This window comes from Momordica charantia (genome assembly GCF_013281855.1).
Source record: "Momordica charantia cultivar OHB3-1 chromosome 6 unlocalized genomic scaffold, Mcharantia_2.0 BLBB01000006.1, whole genome shotgun sequence".
Taxonomy (NCBI): Eukaryota; Viridiplantae; Streptophyta; class Magnoliopsida; order Cucurbitales; family Cucurbitaceae; genus Momordica; species Momordica charantia.
The window spans coordinates 24454290-24475237 of record NW_028275164.1 but is presented as its reverse complement, the minus strand read 5'-3'; the positions used below and the strand labels follow the sequence as shown (position 1 = coordinate 24475237).

At 33.3% G+C, this 20948-nt stretch overlaps 3 protein-coding genes across 4 annotated transcripts; 2 read left to right on the top strand and 1 right to left on the bottom strand.

Annotated features, from left to right (window-relative positions):
• Positions 1–6487: 6487 nt before the first annotated feature.
• LOC111024607 (protein IQ-DOMAIN 21) lies at positions 6488–9268 on the top strand. Its single transcript, XM_022302314.2, has 4 exons — positions 6488–6697; positions 6980–7090; positions 7630–7926; positions 8363–9268. The coding sequence occupies exons 2-4, from the start codon at positions 7010–7012 to the stop codon at positions 9116–9118; spliced, it is 1134 nt and encodes a 377-aa protein (XP_022158006.1). The 5' UTR covers positions 6488–6697; positions 6980–7009; the 3' UTR covers positions 9119–9268.
• Positions 9269–13888: 4620 nt separating this feature from the next.
• LOC111024622 (uncharacterized) lies at positions 13889–18155 on the top strand. 2 transcript variants are annotated; one of them, XM_088125906.1, is made up of 4 exons: positions 13889–14530; positions 15118–15170; positions 15859–15900; positions 18018–18155. In XM_088125906.1, exons 1-4 carry the CDS (start codon positions 14102–14104, stop codon positions 18070–18072), a joined length of 579 nt encoding a protein of 192 aa, XP_087982032.1. In that variant the 5' UTR covers positions 13889–14101; the 3' UTR covers positions 18073–18155. The 2 variants fall into 2 exon arrangements, with proteins under 2 accessions (XP_087982032.1, XP_087982031.1); XM_088125905.1 differs by lacking the exon at positions 18018–18155 and having other exon boundaries at positions 15859–16540.
• LOC111024626 (alpha/beta-Hydrolases superfamily protein) lies at positions 16621–20774 on the bottom strand. Its single transcript, XM_022302356.2, has 11 exons — positions 20556–20774; positions 20238–20457; positions 19873–19955; positions 19641–19741; positions 19312–19407; positions 19138–19191; positions 17852–18000; positions 17483–17600; positions 17294–17381; positions 16981–17214; positions 16621–16885 (listed from the first exon to the last, which is right to left on the bottom strand). The coding sequence occupies exons 1-10, from the start codon at positions 20674–20676 to the stop codon at positions 17018–17020; spliced, it is 1227 nt and encodes a 408-aa protein (XP_022158048.1). The 5' UTR covers positions 20677–20774; the 3' UTR covers positions 16621–16885; positions 16981–17017.
• Between the last annotated feature and the right edge of the window lie 174 nt (positions 20775–20948).

Below are 20948 nucleotides of genomic sequence, written 5' to 3'. Positions count from 1 at the left end.
ACTAAACATCCAAGGTTATTTTAATATAATCGGGATAGTATATATACTGAGTATATATTTGATATACCCCCCCATATACGAGGTATATATTTGATATACCCCTAATATACAAGTGGATAATGTCCCGTGAATAACCTAAAGGGTCTATAGTATATGGATAAGACTGGGTACCTTATCCTGACAACACTATGGATACGACCCACTTTGTAAATGTTACAGACGACTCGATCCAAGTCGTTCGTGTGGAGACATGCGAGTGGGGTATCCTGTACAATGAGTTTGTATAAAACCGGACTGCGAAATAGACAATCTTTAGATGTAACGCCGTTGATTAACAGATTTTTATTTCATAGAATGACCAAACAACTCATTCTCAATCCTGAGTGAGTTATAGACTCCTGCCCTGAGGGCTCGTCCTTTGATTTGTATGGGTGAGAGTGGCCCAAGTTGCCGACTCAATATTCCTACCATTTTGGGGACGAGACCGAGTAAGGAGCTGGGAACATAACTTCACAAGATGAAATTCACTCCTCTCAGACTTTAGGGGAGTAGATGAGTGTTCTCTTAAATGCTGACTCTGGGACTTGAACAAAGGGTCTCACCCTCTCATTGGCCCGAGAGGGACTTCCGGTTATTGGTCGGACCATAACCGGGTTGTTCATTAGAAGAGCAATGGTATTTAAGGAGTAAGATGTAACTCAAGGGTAAAACGGTAATTTGACCCAAGTTGAGTTACGAGCACTCGTGAAGGATTAACTTGTCATTAATGGTCGTATATCTGTGGACACGAAAACATTCTGCAGTGAGAAGAGTGCAACTGCGGGTCTTTAGTAGAGTGACTCGTAGTTAATGAATGTTGATTAACTCGGTCAATGAGTTTGACCGATTAATCTCATATCGTTGGAGCTTCTGATCTGTAAGTCCATTAGGTCTCTTTACTAGCTCACAACGGGTAAAACGAGGATCAAGAATTATGAAATAATTTGAAATGTTCAAATTATATAAGGGATTATATGTATATTGATACATTATAATATATAGTTAATTCTAAATTAAAACTATATATTATGAGAGAAATTATTTGAATGAGATTCAAATAAAATTAATATGAAAAAGATTCATATTAAAACTATAGGTTAAAAATAATGTGTATAAGATGTACATTAGAACTATAGGTTATACGAGAGAAATGTTATAGAATATGATTCTATTTATGTGATAAATAATTAAGAGTTAATTATTTGATATATATATATATATGTAAATTAATTATTAATTAGATTAATAATTAATTAATATGATTAATTAATTAATTAATTAATTATATATATATTAATTATTAATATTAATATTAATATTAAACTCCCCTGCAAAACTGCAAGGGAGTGGGCAGTTAAGTGACGTGGGGTAACTTCCCACGTCACTGTCTTTGTTATCCCTCCCCTTTTGCAGTTCTGCAAAAACACAGAACAGGGATAACAAAGTGGAAGAACTCCCAATCTTTCTCAAGCTCTCTCTCTCAATACTCCATCTTGTTCCAAAGAAACGCTCCCACAAACGTGTTCTCGAGACCCAAGAGGATAGTACGGAAGATCGTTTGGTTGTGTTTAGTAGAATTCGTTGAAGAAAAGTTCTTCAAATGTAAAGACTTTCCCCTGTATTTACTTCTTCACACCTTTGATTTTGTTTCAAAAAAATCATGAACGAAGGTTCGCTTTCGCTCCGGGATTCACATCTCATCACGATAGACACTTTAGGTTACGATTGGAACATTATCCACTTGTATATCGAATATATACTGTATATATACACACTGTATATTAAATATATACTGTATATCTATATACTGTTCCAGTTACATCACATAACCTATGATGTTAGTTTATTGGATTTTGGTTAATGCAATTCTATCAATAACAACTTTATTAAATGAATATTTGTTTTATGATTATAAACTACGAGTTTAGGGCATAAAACCAACATACTACTCATGTAAATACCAAGGAATGTTAAGTACCTAAAGATAATAATAAGATTTCAATAAATTACATCATGACGAGGAAAAGATGGAACCGAACTAATATAGTTACTGACAATATTTTTGCTTATAATGTAGCTCTTGACATTCTATCTGAAAGTGAAGATTCTGAACCAAAATCTATCAAAGAATGTCAACAAAGAAAAGATTGGCTTAAGTGAAAAGAAGCAATCCAAGCATAATTAAACTTACTTTCAAAACGTCAAGTCTATGGACCAGTAGTCCAAACACCAGGAGGCATTAAACCTATAGGATACAAATGAGTATTTGTAAGAAAAGGAAATGAAAACAACGAGGTCACAAGATATAATGCAAGACTGGTTGCACAAGGGTTTTCACAAAGACCTGGTATTGATTATGAGGATACATATTCTCCGATGGTTGATGCGATTACACTGAGATATTTAATTGGTCTGACTGTGTTTGAAAGTCTTGACATGCATCTTATGGATGTAGCCACATCATATTTATATGGTTCTCTTGATAATGATATATATATGAAAATCCCTGAAGGATTTAAGGTACCTGAAACATATAATCAAAGTTCTCGAAAACTGTATTCAATAAAGTTACAGAGATCGTTATATGGATTAAAACAATTAGGGCGAATGTGGTACGACCGCCTGAGTGGATATTTGTTGAAGAAAGGATATCAAAATAATCCAATTTGTCCGTGTGTTTTTATAAATAAATTACAGTCAGGATTTGCTATTATAACTGTGTATGTTGACGACTTAAATATAATTGGAACTCCTAAAGAGCTTTAAGAGGCAATAGAGTATCTTAAGAAAGAATTTGAAATGAAGGATCCCGGAAAAACAAAATTTTGTCTTGGCTTGCAAATTGAACATTTAGCAGATGAGATATTTGTGCATCAATCAACTTATACAGAAAAAGTTTTAAAAAGATTTTATATGGACAAAGCACATCCATTGAACATTCCAATGGAAGTTCGTTCACTTGATGTGAAGAAAGATATATTTCGACCTCGAGAAGATAATGAAGAAATTCTTGGTCCTAAAGTACCATATCTTAGTGCAATTGGTGCACTTATGTATCTTGCTAATAATACAACACCAGATATAACATTTTCAGTTAATTTATTAGCGAGATATAGTTGTTCTCCAACAAAAAGACAATGGAATGGAGTTAAGTGTATATTCCGCTATCTTCAAGGAACGATTGATATGGCCTTGTTTTAGTCAAATAAATCAAATTTTGACCTAGTTGGTTATGTAAATGCCGGATATTTATATGATCCACAAAAAGCTAGATCTCAAACAGGTTATTTGTTCACATGTGGCTTGTTTCCTAATAATCTTCCAACGATATTATTAGGAAAGTGTGTGGCTAAGATCAATGACTCAACACAATTCATGAGGCTAGTCGAGAATGTGTGTGGCTAAGATCAATGACTCAACACATTCGTGGAACATGTGGCTTGTTTCCTAATAATCTTTCATCGATATTATACGAAGATAACACAACATATATAGCCCAAATTAAAAGAGGATATATTAAAGGGAATAGAACAAAACATATCTCACTTAAACTCTTTTACACTCATGATCTTGAAGAAAATGACAACATTAATATTCAAAAAATTTGTTCGAAGGATAACTTGACAGATTTATTTACAAAGGCATTACCTACTGCAACATTTGAAAGATTGGTAGCGATATTGGAATACGGCGGCTCAGAGATCTCAAGTGATATTTCCATGAGGGTGAGCAATATATATTGTATTTCTTTGAGTTTGTTAGATTATATGAAATATGTATTTTTTTTTCCTTCAGGATTTTTTTCCCACTGGGTTTTTTCCTAGTAAGGTTTTAACGAGGCATATTTCATATAAACAATGGGTATCTAAGGGGGAGTATTATGAACATTATCCAAAATTATATGTCCAACCTTAGGTGTCAAAATATGAGATGTCTAAATAACCCTAACCCCGTGTGTCAATTTCTTTCCTTTGCTTAGTTTCTCCAAGTGTCAAGTAGACCCTTATCCATGTGCTTAATTCTCAATATCCCATGTGTCTTTTTTCTACATATTATTAGTGTCTTACAAATTACCTGTAAATAGTGGCAATTCATTAATAAATTGGTAGTTGAAAATTTTAGTGGATTTAGTTGCACTTGAAGTAGTTGAGATATCTTGTTTGTTTGTTAGGTAGCTAAAGTTCAAGTGCAACCCTCACCCGCATTATCATTATTTCACCTATAAAATATTTTAATCAACAACTAATCATAATTTTTTTTATTGTAAAATATTATAAATATAGTGTTACTAACAAAATGCAAATTATTAAATATCAATTATATAATTAACGTAAAAATTAAAATTAAAAAACAAATTATCTCACCTGAGTCAGCTCTGACGATGGTTAAGCAGAATAATTTTGTGTGGTAGGTTAAAATTTCAAATTCTCCTCTTATCCATTGTACTGATTAACTCAAAAAATAAGTAAATAAAATTAATTGAAAAATAAACATTTCAAGATAATCTTAGTCGACAATAACATCACTGTTCTCGTTACTATTATAAAATTGTACATGAAATTTCCACCTCATAGGATTCCTTGAGGACATAAATAAATTTAAGGAGCATGTCAAGATTATTTATCTTGATATGTATTTTTTGTAGAATAGTATAGGATACTTATCGTGTATCTCTAAATTAACCCAATAAAATTTTATATGTTCTAATAATTGTTATAACATTAGGTTATAAATTTAGTGATAACTTTGATTGTCGTGTCGGTTTTACTTTTTATTTTGATTTTGAATTCCATCATTTTTTTATTCTAATAAGTCTTTATTATTTACACAATTACTTAAATACCAATTTTTGAGATATATGTCAATTACCTTTGACATCGTTCACTTACCTTTATTTTAACCAGCTAGCATCCTCCCATGTGCTCGTTAATATTTAATTGAAGTAAAAACATGGACTTATTAAAATAAAATTTGTTTAGAGATTAAATTTGTATTTAAATTTGTCGTCATTGATAATATATGTGGTTTAATTTAACTTTTTGAGTGTGGATATAATGAGGGATGGGACCAATGGAATACTATAAAACGACATCCCAACTCACACAGATATCATATATTGCTTCGCGACCTAATTAGGTAATGTTTGTTTCCCAAGCAAATGAAATTTGCTACAAAAATAATATAATTATTTCTACACTATGGACCTAAATTGCATTTTCAGGTGGTTTTGATATTGATTTTTTTTTAATTTTAAATTATCTTGGTTTGATATTTTAATTTTCAAACAACCATATTTTACATTCAATTGTTAAGTTTTAAAATAAGAATTTTGTGACTAATTATAATTCACGGTACAAAAATACTTTTTTCTTTGAATTTTAGTTTGAAACGATTTAGTCATTGTACTTTCAAATTTGTAAAAATTTATTCCCGAAAATATCAATTTAGTTTTTTTTGTAGTTTAAAATGTGTAATAATTTAATTTTTGTTGTGAAAATTTTCATCAAAATTAAGTATATATTTTTATTATACAGCGATTTAGTGTAGTTTATAAACACATGATTTGGTCCTTAATCATTTTATCGATCTACACATATAAGAAATCTCATTAAATCTTAAGAAATTTTTTATGATAAGGGACTAAATCATTACAAATTTTAAACTACAAAACTAAATTGTACAAATTAAAAATTTAGAGATTAAATTGTTACGAACTTTAAAGTGTATGAGTTATATCGTTACAAATTTATAGATACATCAACTAATAATTACCGATTAAGGTTGAGCGACTAAATCGCAAATTACATGACCAAAAGGGATTTTTAACCTATAATCTATTATCCAAGCTTAAGTAAATCTTACTTTCCTTAAAACTAACAGACATCTTAGATCACAAAAAAAGAAAAGAGAGAGAGAGAGAGCAATTGATACACATAGACTTAAAGCAAAGTCCATAATTTCACACCATTTGTATTAAATACTATACTAAAAAATTCAATGGCAATAAAAAAAAATACAGGAAAACATTTGATAGATAAAAATTAAATAAACTATATACAAATTCATTAAGGGTTAGAAAAGGAAAATAAAAATCTGTGTGATTTTTTAATCTAATTTTTTCTAATACAATTTCAATATGACACTACACTTAGTAAATATAACCACGACTTTATATCAAAAGATTCTCATTATGTTCAGAATTTGTGTTACATTTTGTAAATATTGACTAAAATGGTAATTTTTTAAAAGTATATAGACTAAAACGTAGTGATTAAAATAAACTAAAATGGAAAATATCGAATCAAAATGAACATTTTGAAAATATAAAGAAGTAAAAAGTAGGAAACCAAAATAGTATTTTAATAATAAAAAAAGCTTGAGATTTAATAATTTTAATATTAATTTTAGCCGCTTCCACTCGTGAGCTCGTTAAATACAGTTGCCGCCGATTAATTCCTCTGTTATTTACTGCTCATCGTTTTCTTTCATTGCCGATCCTCTCTCTCTCTCTCTCTCTCTAAGCTTTTGATTTTTCCGATTCAGAGTTTCCGGCGAGACGAGTCGGAGAACATATTTTTCTTCTTCGTTTTCTTTTTCGCACATCAGATGTATGAAGAAATGCGACAGAGGAGAATATAACAGCTTCGCTCGGCCTCAGGTTTCATTCTCGATTCATATGCTTTACGATTTCTTCTCCTTTCTTCCGATCAAAACAATTCATAAATGTACTCGTTTCTTTGCGCGTATACTATACATATTCATTCCTAATGTTTTCTTACAACTTGCGAAACTTCGGATTTCCGCATACATCATCATCATTTGTAGATCAAAAGTAAAATTAAGGAATTAGTGTTAGCATTTTGCCTTGCAGTGCAGCAAAAATCGAGGCTCTAGCCTCTAATTGCTTAAAATTAAAGAATTATTATCGCAATATATGTAGGTTAAGGATGTATAATTAGATTGGACGCCGATGGGGAAGAAAGGAGGCAGCTGGTTCTTCGCTGTGAGGAAAGCTTTCAAACCTTCCCCTCCCAACCTGCCTCAAACTAAGGTAAATTTTCGTAATCTCAACTCGTTAGATGAATCAAGTTTCTAATCAGAATGGATTATTGTCGATTTGTGTAATTGGAGATTAAGAAGCTATGAATTTGTTAATCTTTATTTTGGCTCTTTAAAAAAGTCCATGTAATTTCAACTTTTTAGTCCTTATACTCTGCCAAAGCATCGGTCTATATTTACAAAATATTAATACAAAATTTATACCCAATGCACACACATTAACCTATTTTATGATAAAGTTATGATTGAAAGAAATAAAACAGAAAATAAGAATGCAAGTAGCGAAAATATCATTTTTTTAAGTACATGGACCAATTTCGAAAGTACAGGAACTAAAGGTGAACTAAAAGTTGAAAAATACCATCACAAAAGATAGACGATTTAAAAGTACATGATCAAAATAACAACCATAGACGATTTGGAAGTACATAAAAATGAACAACCATAGACGATATCTTTTATTATACCCTTTCCAAGTATATTTTAGTAGAAAGAAGATTTTGTTTATGCCTATTTTGAAACACGATGCAGGAGAGTATTGTGAAGAAATGTGAAGAACATGGCGGTCCTGAAGTAGTAACCTTCAAAAGTTTTCTGGCAAATACTTCTGAAACTGCAGATTATGAGAGCACCACATCCACTCCTTTAACAGCTGAAGATAGAAACCATGCCATTGTCGTTGCTGCCGCCACCGCTGCAGCTGCAGAGGCTGCCGTGGCGGCGGCTCAAGCGGCAGCAAAAGTTGTTCGATTGGCTGGCTATGGGCGCCAGTTCTCCAGGGAAGAAAGAGCTGCAACTGTTATTCAATCTTACTATAGAGGTCACTTGGTAATGTATTCTCGTCCTCTATTCTAACAAATTAATTAATATCATTGCCAACCAAATATTTAACTTACACAAGCACTCATATGCTTCTTTTCTCGCCTAATTATACCTTTTACACAACATAATATTTGTCTTTGAGTAGGGTCTTCAACAAACTTTCCTATATAACACTTATTTCTAGTAGTAGAATTCACTCCTCTTTTAAATGTAAATGTAATGAAAGTAGATCACTTAAAATAATATACAATTAGTTAAGATATATATACATCTCTGGTCTCATGTTGTAAAGGTAAATGCTACTTTATTTCACAATTCACAATATAACTAATTTCTCTCTGGGACACTTGTTCTGATCCTTGGTTTTCCTCCATTTATATATGCTTTCTCTAAATAATCTTTCATCGTAACAATTTTTCTTACTGGTCTTGTCTTTTTGTAGGCTCGATGTGCATTGCGTGCATTAAAGGGTCTAGTGAGGCTACAAGCATTGGTGCGAGGCTACAACGTACGGAAACAAGCACAAATGACAATGCGATGCATGCAAGCATTAGTTCGTGTACAGACTCGAGTTCGTGCTCGTAGGCTTCAATTAGCGCACGACAAGTTTCAAAGAAAAGTCGAAGGTGCCGAGGAAGAGGACGAAGAAAAAAGATGGAAACAAAAACACGAGAAGCTGAGGAATATTACTCATAAGAAGAATGAAATGGGAGCTCAAAGTTCAGAGAACAATAGAAAACTTTCTTCAAGGAAACATGAAGCTGGTCCGGTTTATGAAGGTGAGGGCCGGCGTACGACACAATGGGGTTGGAGTTCGCTGGACCGCTGGATGTCGTCTCAGCCATACCACGTTCTTGACGACATGTCGGAGAAGACCGTTGAAATGAACTTGGACTCCAGCCCAAACTTGGCCCATGTTCCGAGCTACATGGCCCCAACTCAATCGGCGAAGGCCAAGGCCCGGAATCTGAGTGCAGTTAAGCCACAGAGCCCACTTTTGAGCCCATCAGCGAGGAAAGGTTGGGCTCCCGACTCGTCGAGTTCTACAGTTAGCCGGGCCCAATATGGCCCAACTCCCAAAGGTAATGTGAAAAACTCTCAGTTACATGCTAATGCTAGTAGTATTACAGGCCACGACCCAGATTACTATAGTGGCGAAGATTGGGCCTTTGCACTTGGAGCCCATGGTTGGAGATGATTTTGTGAAAATGGGCTGAAATGGTAGGCCCATATTTGTTTGCAGGATGTTATTTATTGGATTTGGGAGTGAAGTTGATAAAAACATAAGACTAAGATATTTGGTTGATTGGTTCAATAAAAAAAAAAAAATTTAATTCTAAGTTTTTGACTTTTGAGTTAAGCTTTAGATAATTCTCTCTCTTTTAATTATTCAATTGCATCTATAATTATGAAGGAAAAAAAGCATCTTTACTCCTATTCTTTATTTAGAAAATTTTAACTTTAAATTTTTAATTTAATCGATTAGATTCAACTCAAATAATAAGTGCTCCCTAAAACTTTTCTTTTCTTCTTTTTTATAAATATAGTTGAGAGAATTAATTTTACTATTTATCCAATTTTAAAGTTGGATTCAATAAAATTGAAAGTTTAAGGTTAGACTGGTGAGTTTAGGCATAAGAGGAAATTTTTTTTGCCTCTATTTCTTATAAAGGAAAAATTTTATTCAATCGTTATACTTAGTTCATTGAATAAATTTTAACTTCATCAACTTAAAATATTATGGATAAACCAGACGAGAAAGGAGGGAGAAAGTAAAGAGAAATTGAGAAATTGAACGTGAGAAATTCTGTCAACAAAGTCGTATAAGCTTTAAGACTACCATCAACCTCAATTTTGTCCTATTGTGATTCCTACTTTGATTTCATACCAAACTTTAAAAAAGGAGATTTTTTTTTCCTGTTTATGGAGCTTGGTTAGGTTTTGGGATTTGAGTTATTTTGAAAGAGCAATAGCAAAAAATTGGGGAATATTTAGAATTGAAGAGGGGCATGGAATTGGGTCCATCAATCTACAATGATCTTTGGAAAAAATTGTACAAAATTAAATCATTGTGCCCAACTCATCCATTATTATCACCAAATAAATTGGTAGGCCTCCAATGATTTATTTCATCCTGTGGCTGTCGGTGGTTGGCTTGTTTCTTCACCCTCTTTTTTTTTTTTTTTTTTTAATCTTTAATATAACTTTTGTCATCAAATTCAATTTCTATACCATTTGGGTTTGGTTTATTTTGGGTTTTGTAGTCATAAACTTTAAAAATAAACCAAAATGAACCAAAGTAAAAAATGCAAGACTAAAATAGTATTTTAATTATTATTATTTCCCCATGCTCACTGGCTTCAACAAAAAATTAACTTTTTTTTTCTTTTTTTTTTTTTAATTTTAGCAATTTGGTGATTTTAAGTGTGGTCTTTCTTCAAAGTCCCTTGTGTTTTGGACAATGCCTTATATAATTTTATTAAATACATTTGAGGATATTTTTTAAAACAATTCTTCAAATAATAGACTAGTAAAAAGTAGAATTAATTGTAATACTTGAGGTCCAATTCAATGAAATATTTAATATTGAAATTTTAGGGTTAAAAATTGACAACTTGGCATAGATCAAAAGTTGGCTTCTCCCAATGCATTTTCATCAGTGGTCTATTTCTTTTCTTTTACAAACTGCTAACTTGTGAATAACCATCAAGTTATACTCATTCATAATTAGTCAAATTTAGGGAAAATATTGATTTTTATTTTGAATTAGACGGGATGTATCGATTTCCACTCGAAACTTTCAATATCATCAAATTGCACCTCATACTTTGTTAATAAAAGGTTGCAATCTTTACATTAAATTACTTAAAAATAGTGTGTGCAATTTTTACAGTATGATAAGTCTTTATTTAAAGATTCGTATATATATATAAAAAAAAATCTCATGTGCACTCAATATTATAAAACATATGTGTAATAGGAAATTGGAAAGAATTACAAAGAAAAACAATCTTTTCTTTTTTTTGTCGAGATTTATGAATTTTGAGAGGGATTTAATTGTCGATTTTGTGCGTCCATAAAACTTAATTTTGTTCAAATTAAAGCTCGATTTCATAAAAATTAGTTATTTTTTTAGATTTTACATTGTTTTTCTTAAAATTAGTGGGTTAATTATTAGTAGAAATTGCAACACTTATCTAATTCTAGAGTCTAATTTGAAAAAACTGAAAGTTTATAATGTGAAAATTGAATAGGATAAGATAGAAAGTTTAGAGTGAAAATTTTGATAAACGTTAACTAATAATTTAGGGGTAAGAAATTGATTTTCCCCCAAAAAGTAGTATGCAAAAAAAACTAGCAAGCAACTCAATAAAAATTGCAAGTATAGCTCAACCGATTAAGACTTATATTTTTAATCAAAAGAAATTTAATTTCCCAATGAATAAAAAATCGCAACTCCAACTGATGTGACCTATAATTACCATAAAGGGGTAATGTAAGGTATTCATCAATTCAACCAATTAATTTGGCCGTCAATTTTTCATTTCATTTCACGTATCAACTCTATTTTCATTGGTGAAAAGGTTTTTAAAACGAAAGAGATTCCTTCCTAAAATATTCAATGTATTTTCTTTTGTCTATTTTAAATATCATATTATATACAACAACTCTTTTTCTTTTATATATATTTTATCGATTTTCTTTAGTATCGTGAAAATATCGATGTCAAATTCATAGGACATATTTCTAAGCTTGTAAATTTACAAATTATAATAATGGAAAGTTTCAATTTTATATTTCCCGAAAGTGCAAAAACAATTTGCTTTTCCAAAAATAACCCCCCTCCATTTCCATCACTTGACTTTTCCAAGCACTCAATTTTCCAATACCGCCGACTAGTGGACCCACACCCCACCATCACAATCATCTACACGTTTCGGTATGGGTAGATAAAAAAATAAAAAAAAAAAAAAAAAAGAACCGACCAAGCGACGAAAGGGGAGATGAGCCCGAAGTTCAGACGCACAAACCATATAAGCCAGAATCCAGTAGTCTGAGTCGACCACGGTCGACCTGAGTTCGACTGCTCGACGCTAAGACCTTCTCGACATGGCGGTTCTCTCTCGACATATGTACCACCCGACCCGAACCTACTTTGTCTCGACTCTCGATTCCACAATAGGCCCACCAGGAGTCCAGATCTCCTAAGCACACTAGAATTTGACTTGTGTAAATCCTAAAATGATTAGGCTCCTATAAATAAGAGGGTGAACCAAACCTAAAGGTATGTTGAAATACACCACAAGTCTCTACTATTTGCTACGCAACAAATATACTTAGATTATTTCTATTCTACTACTCTGATTCTGACTCAAGCATCGGAGCTTGTGTGGCAAAAGCCACCGGTCTTTAATGCTCTTTTGTTTTGCAGGTCTCGTTGATCCATTTTATTCTATAAGATTGGTGCAAATTTGGCCGAATCCTAGGAGGCCAAATTTCTGCATCAACAAATTTGATACTTAGAGAAAATATTTAGGTCTTGATCGGTGAAAATCTATTTTGTTTTCTATTGTTAAATGTGCGATAATTTAGAAATAGAAATGCTGAGAATTTGTTTTTTAATAACGAACTGTCAATTTTTCAGTGTTGGTTAATATAAAGATACGTTCTTACTAAGATTTAAATATTTTCTAACGTCGAGTGGACAAATTTTTCTTTTTTTAACTCTTTTACATCTACCGTTCTTCAATCTCGAAACTCTAATAAATAAGAGATACTTATTTTATTTTTTTATTTTAAAAAATTAAGCTTGTAAATAAAACTTTCACTCTTGTATTTCCTATCTTACTTTTTGAAAACTAAAAGAAGAAGTTTTCAAAAATTTATTTTGTTTTTGAAAAGCTTAAATTTTTAAAAACTGTAAAATAAAAATAAATTGGACGGTTCTAAATTGAAAATTTATCATCTTACTTTTGATGGTTTCCCATTCTTTATTCACTTACGGGCTGGTTTGAGCTCATCACAAATGAATAACATTTAGATACTTTTCGGTCGTCTATTTCCTGCATGCTAACTTCCAACAAAAATTTAATAGCTGTCAAAACGAACATAACTCAACGGTAATTGACATATATCTTCAATCAAGAAGTTGTGAGTTCGAATCTCCCTCCCTAACATATCGATAAGCATCTAATTATCTTTCATTACAAATTTAATCCATACTATTTGAGTAATATAATTTCAAATTGGTTACTAAAATTAAGGTTTAATTTAGCCGGTATGATTTGGGCTTTATTTCAACTTTAATTAGTCCATATGTTTTGATTAAACTCCACAAATTATTTTTTATTGGCCTCAAAATCTCACGTCTCTTTCTTTTATTTTTTACTCCATCCTAAGCTCAAATATAAGCCGAATGGAAAACAACTATACGTGGTGTGGGTCTTTTGTCGAAATGGAATGACCTTATCTTTTTATATTTTCTTTTTCGTTAATGGGTTAAGGGCGGGGTTCCCCGAGGGATGGGAGGCTAGGTTACCCGAAAGATGGTTATCGACGAGTTGCTGCCTACAATTCGAACTGAGGGCGGATTTTTGGAGTTAGCTCACCCTCGTAGGATCACGACATAAGTTTGACTATACTATAAGATCAAAAATTGAAACTTTAAAAACTATCCAATTTAATTAAAACTAAAACCCAAATGATAATAACTAAATTTAAATTGAAATATTAAAGTGTAAAATACATTTTTTTTTTGTCTTGAATTTGAGGATAAGTGTCTATTTGGTAAAAAAATGATAGTTAGTTCTCATTTAAAAAATGGTTAAATGATCACTAACATTATTTGATCGTTAGTTAATTAACGGAAAAAATGATATGAAATAATTGACATGTAAGACCAAATTTATAACATACACATATGAGTTTAATTTAACGATAATTGACACCTGTTTCTAACTAGATCCCCAATCTCTATTTGTTGTACTAGAAAAATATAACATAATTTGACGGTGTAGAATTTTCAGCCACATTGTTCCGACGTCAAACAATTAATGTCGTTAACATTGATCGTGCGTGTGTATTAAAGCATGAGACGCCCACCCCCACAAAAAATCAGTGGGTAGACGCAGATCTCTTTGTACGAACCAATATATTCTTATTTCTTTTTCTGTCGTTTCTCATGTGGTCGGAGCCGCCGCATGCGACGGAACCGAGCTCTACTCCGACGCTATCTCTCTCTCAGCTTCTGCCGGAGCCGCCGTGGATGCCCACGCCGCCGCGTTTAACTCTGGCCTCAATCCCCTTCCTGTGGGAGGAGGCGCCGGGCAAGCCCCGCCAATGCGCCGGATCACAAGCTCCGCCGTCGCCACCGCTGCCGCCGGGAGAGAGAACGTTGGAGCTGCCTCCGCGGCTGCAGACCGCTCTGCCGTCGCCTACAACGGTGCTCGACGGCCCGGAAATTAGGAGGGCAGGGGGATCCAACTCCAAGAGATGGGGCAGTTTCAGGAAGTGTAAGGAAATCGCCGTCGCCGGCGGCGGCGGCGGGAGGCTTAGAAGGAAGAGAAATGTATTGCTATCAGTTTCATCTTATTCAAAATCACACTTCTTGGTAAACTGCTCCAAACATTTCCTCTCTCTTTTTTATTAGTCAAAACACATTTCAAATAGATGTTGTTTGGTCTTAAATTTTTTAATATTTTTATTCGTAATTAAAAGTACTAATTGCATGGTTAAATAAGATTTTAATAGGAGAGATTTAAGTTCAAATCGATAAATCGAATTCAGATTTAATATCAACCTAACTTAACAGTAAATGACATCTATTTTATCCTTGAGGTTGAAGTTGAAAGTTTAAATTTTTAGTACTTAAACTATAAATACCTCTTTTATTTACAATTTCACGTATCATTAACTGAAATATGATATTTTATTTTTCATAAGGTACATTTTCTATACTCATTTTTTTAGGGCATTCCACAACCATAAATACTACTAAAAATTTACCATACCTCCGTAGTACTAAAAATTTTCACCATGACGAAGCAGCTCCTTGCCTGTAAAATTTTTACCCAACTAGTCTATGTTATTTATTTTCAAAATGACAAGTGTCATTGTTTTATAATCGTTGAGTTTTAGTGAAAATTTAAATATTTTAACAAATATATTAATGATATAATTGAATGAATTGAATTGCAGGTGAGCATCTATGAGAGGTTTAAACAGGTTGTTACTGTTGGTTGGAGACGAAGGTGAAGATTATATAATTAACTAAATTACTTCCATTACAATTTACAACTAACTTTGCAATTGTATATGTTAAAAATAAATTTAAACTTTCTCCTGTTCATATTACTAGACGATATAATTGGAGAGATATCTCTAATCGAGACCACTTCATTTTAGCTTTTAATTTGTTACATGCATAGTCAGGATAAAAGTGATGTTTTTAGGACCTGTTTGGGAATGGTTTTAGAATTGACGAGTTACCTATAATAATTGATATAATTATCCTAACGTTTAGTTACCTATACTTTTTTTGGTCGTTTTTATATAATCAAAAGTGGTTTGGAATGATTAATATTTGAAGTTTAAAGAGATGATTTGACAAAAGTTTCCGAGAGTAATTTTTAGAATCAGAGTATGTTTTTTAATTTTTTTTATATATTATGGATTCACTTACACACTCTACCAAACCAACTAAACTAATACGGAGATTCGAACCGAACCGAACCAAAGCAACTCGATTTGAGTTGGTTCAATTCTTTGGGTCGGTTGAGGTTGGGTAGAAGTGAGTGAGTGATGTTTGCTGAAGGGAAAAGAAAGAGCGGTAATTAATGTGGTATCCATGTGGGCATATATTTTGATTCATTGCTTATAATATTTTCGTATTCCATAATCCACACCCATTTCTCTCCTTTTCTCCATTTTCTTCCTAAGGCAGATGCTTATTCCGGCAGCCTCCTCCGCCGCAACAGCCAGGCACCTCTCTCTCTCTCATGAATGTGTTTTTTTTTATCCTTACAATTCTGAGTTTGCTAAATGAGCTTTAGAATTCATCTCTATTTCGTTTCATTCGTCTCTCATCTTGGTTTAAACTTTTTTTTTGCTTTTAGTTGAATGGTGAAATAACATAGCATCAAAGCACGAAGTCTTCAAACGAAGAGTTTTTCGATACGAAGTTGTATTTACGGATTTAATACTTAGATTTCATAATTTCTAGAAGACCCAAAATCTCAAATTGGTGAGGTAGGATTGTTTTTATTTTTATTTTTAGGAGAATATTAGGATAAGCATATTCTTAACCATGCAAGCATTTGTATGTCAAATGCTCCTTCTATTTTGTTTTATTTTTCTTTTCAGGCATCTGATCGGTCGTTTGAAGATAGTATAACATTAATTATATATATTTTAAAAAAAAGATGGTTAACTCTTTTCATTCAGGTATGTATCTTTTTAGTACAATATTTAAGAGTGGAGATTCAAACTCACGATCTTTTGGTTTAAAATAGATGTCTGAACTAGACTCAAGTTGACATCATTTGGATATTGAACGAAAATTTATGACACAATAAACTAACAAATTTAACCTAGTGAGTTGTTGACATAAAATTGAAAGTTGATGGATCAATTACAAACTTTGTACAAAACCTGATAGACACAACTTTAAAAGTTCATGGAGCGATTAGAATACAACACGACTTTAAACTGAGAACAATATGCAATTAATGTATAAAATGAAGATTTTTATAAATTATACAAAAGGGTAAGTAGTTAACAGTAGCAGGTGTGTTAGATACAGATTACAAGAGGGGAGGGATCACCAACCTTTAAGATTGGCCTTTCGTTGGCTTCTCTCCCTTGTGTTTATCTAAGAAGTCCTCAGTATTGTAAGAAAACTCATTCCCCAACTTCACTTTGATAATTTGGTTATTTCCCATCACAAGAAAAAATGAACAGACAGACCCTGAAACAACAAAGTTGAAACCAAAACCAACCTTGAGATTCCTCTTTTTGTTGAGTTCTTTGTGGAAATAGAGGACAATAAAAAAAACAACTCACCTGTAAAAATTTAGAGTCCTTGGAATGGAATGCTTGTTCATGAAATGGAGGCTCCGACTCGGACTGATTTCAAGCTCTTGAAGGCGTTTCGGAGATACTCGAACGCCATTAGAATCAGACCAAGGAGATACAAAAAGCAAAGATGTAGTCTCTCCAACAAGAAAGGTTTGGAGGAGACACTGCTTCCTGCTTCAGTCTTCAGTGTTACTAATGACATTCTCTCCTCCATCCACCCTGTTAGAAAGAAGATATTTTCTTCACCATTTGCAAAGGAACAAAGAAAAACAGAGGACTACTAGAAAAAAATGCTCACATGAGCTTTTCTTTGGCAAGTTGGTCCAGTCATGTGGATTCATCTTTGTTTCTGAGGCCCTGATTAGGTCAAGAAGAGCTTGGTTTACCTGTAGAAATCAAACACTTCAGCTGTCATTTTCTGTCGTCAACTAGACATAGTGAAAAGTACAATTTAGATGTATTCCAATTCGGATAAAAATATATATACCTCTTTGGTTCTCTCGCGACTTACTAGATGACCTCCGTGAAGATCTACCATTCTCGCAACTGGATACAGTCTTTCTGCAAGTTGTCTAGCATAGAATATTTGAGCAATTACATCGTGCCTAGTCATCGAAAATCAAACAATCATCAATCAACAAGAAGGTAAAATACCTTTATGCAATAAACGGCAGGTTTCTTTTTACAATAAATGTGGAAGTGTGGGGATTTGAACTACTGATCGAGTAAATCCCTTTACTGTTGAGCTATGCCCATAGCTCAACATTGGCAATAAATGGTGGGTGTTAGAAACATGTTTATCTCCACAAACTTACTTTGCAGATTTGGATAGCTAATAAGAGACATGATTGTTTACCTGCCATGAATGACTGATACAAGAATTCCAGCAGAGCGAAGGCATTCGATCTCTTTTCTTGTCACATTATGCATCCAGCATGCATAGACTTGACCCACAAAACCATAATTAGACTGCATTCCTGTTGATGATATACCTTTAACATATTCCTGCAATGGTTTTTCAGGTTGACTTGGGCTCTAAATCTTTATGAATGTATTATGCGTGATGTGCGAGTGTGAGTGTAATGATTATATACCGGAGGATCCAAATAATATATTATTTTGGGGAAAGAAGTTCCGAGACCAAGGATCCAAATTTGTTTGCCAACAGAAAAACGGTTAATAGAGACAGAAGGAATTGATATAAACGATCAATAGATGAAGACTGTCAAATACACCTGAAACTATTAATAAGCTCCTCAAATATTAAGATGCCTCTCAATGTGAGGCCATGGTTTGAAGAAAAATGCATCCATTTTGGCAGAGTCCTATCTAGACATACATCCCTTTATACATACACAACTACATGTGATTTCACGACTTTGACAAATCTCGGAAACAACTAGCTATTCACAGGGAATTATTTATGCTAAAGAATAGGGATTCAATAAATAACTACAGAAATGTGGTGGCAAGGAGCTTGATTAACGGGGAGAAGATGGACCTTTCTCAAATAGGTCTCCTTACAACTGACATTAGTTCTTTGTAACTTAGTGCTTTGCATATTAAAGTAGTTTTTGCGAGGAAGTTTTTAAAAAGTTTGTCGTAAGAGGGGATGTTGGACTCCTCCTTTTCCTTCATGGTTAGATTCCAAATGTAACGCTCATTGCCAAAAAATACTTGGTTGTTGTTATTCAATATCAGGTTTACTTAAAGAAAAACAAATCTCAGAAACAATCGAATGAGTATTTGGGTTTCTATGTGCGTAGATATAGATTTGTATCATTAAACAGAAGTATGTTTATCTTTATGATAGGATATTGCCGGTTCCAAACTATCTACAGACTGTAGAGATCAGTAAAATCTGAGGCAACTTATAATGGTAGAATTAACTAGTTGACAGATGGCAAAAAATCCAACCCTACATTTGAACGCCATTAGTAAGTTTTAGAAGCCTTAAAAAAAAAAGAACTTATTGTTGCCCTTTTCCCTCCTTTTTTTGGGAGGATTAGGGAGGAGAGGGTGGTTTGAAAAGAGGGAGCGGCAACGGGGTAGGATCGGGCTTGTTAAAAAGATAAGAGAATCCAGAATCCAACTATGAAGGTACATAAAGCCAGTTGAGAGTGATCCTCCCATCATACATACCCGATATAAAACTGCTCTTCTCTTTTCAAATCCCACAAACTCCTCAAGATATTCCTGCACCATAAGATACAACAATATTTCTTAGAAAAAGATACAGTCTACATGTATTACAATGTTTAACAATTATTAATCTACTTAAGATAACAGAAGATAAACACCAAAACTTTTCGTTACCTTTGAATAGTGGGTATCCAAATCAACACTAGCCCTTTGCTCCGGAGTCTTGGCCTTTAAGAATCTGACTGCAATGTCGAATGTTTGCCTGTCAAGCTACAAGAAAAATGTAAAAAGAAAGAGATTATCATTATTCCTTATGAAACAGCTTCACCACAACTAAAATAGCATTTTTTTGTCAATGAGAATTATATTGTTTCTTGATGTTGCATATGGTATCTGGCACTGATTGAATATAAGAACATTCTATCAGTTTGATGCTATTTTTCTGCAGATTATATAACAAATAAACAACTCAGTTTGGCAGTAATAAATATTTATTCAGATACCTTGGGGCAACATTGAAAACCTCCACCAGTTACATTGAGCATGGCCAATGACTTGACTCTTTCTGGCGCCATAGCTGCTAATTTGCAAGCTATCATACCTCCTATTGATATAGGGGAGAAAATTCAGATGATCATATGAAAGAACGAAGAGTTAATAACAATAAGAAGATGATACTTTCACTATTTCTTGTTCAGAAGTGATGAAATGGAAGAGAGTTAAAAACTCACTCACCCATGGAATGACCAAAAACATGAGCTTTTTCCCACCCCAAATGATCCAATAAGGCAATGGCATCCTTGGCCATTATCTTTGTTCTGCACAACGAAGAAAAGGAAAACAGATTACTAAAAAATTGCCAGAAACGAAAATAAGAATGAAGTTCTTTTCATTTTTGGTATTAGAAAAGATGTGGTAAAACAAATTCTCAAATTTATAAAGGAGGAAAGGGAACAGAAAATAGACCCAACACCCTAAAATTCTTATTTGTTTTCTCAGACACGCGCAAGGAAGAAAATTGATTCATAAACCACAAATAAATCAATATTAAAAAAAAAAGACAAATAAAAGAATGCTCTGATGATTATGAAACAACTCACGTATATTCAGATTTCTTGGTGGGGACGGAGCTCCGACCCATGCCCCGGTTATCAAATGCACAAACCTCGATCCCACCCCCATCCCCGGAGTTGGATTCTTGGCTGGCGTCGGCCGCATTCCGGCCACCGGTGACGTCCCGATCGGCGTCATCATTGGGCACATCGGTCCCGCAAAGGCCTTTGATTTGGGGGCACCACGAGTCGTGGGTTCCGGCCAATCCTACCCATCGGATTCATCGATTTTAGAGGTATCAGAATCATGGAGTCCGAAAAGCAGAAATGAAAAGGGTAAAGCAGGAGAATAAAAATTGAAGAGACCTATGATAAGAAGGACCTTAGTTGATCCGCGTCCATAAGTTCTGTAGAAAAGATTGATTGATGAGTTGATGCTTGCATTCTCCGAACCTGCAGTGCTGCTGTTAACCTCAATAAACGGCATATTTTGGAAGCTGAAGAAGAAGAAGAAGAAGAAGATGAAGAAGAAGAATGTAATTGCGTATTGGTGAATTGGGGATTCTGGAATTTGGGAATTCGGAATTTGATAACAGCCAAAGAGGGTTTTCAGTGGTTGGCGCGAACACGTGGCAGACACTGATTGGGAACCAGTCAACAAGGTCGGTAATCGACCAAAGTCAAACGGAAATTTATTTCATTCACACTGCCCTTTTTTTAGATCCAAAAACATTTTAATATATAAATTTTCAAATTATC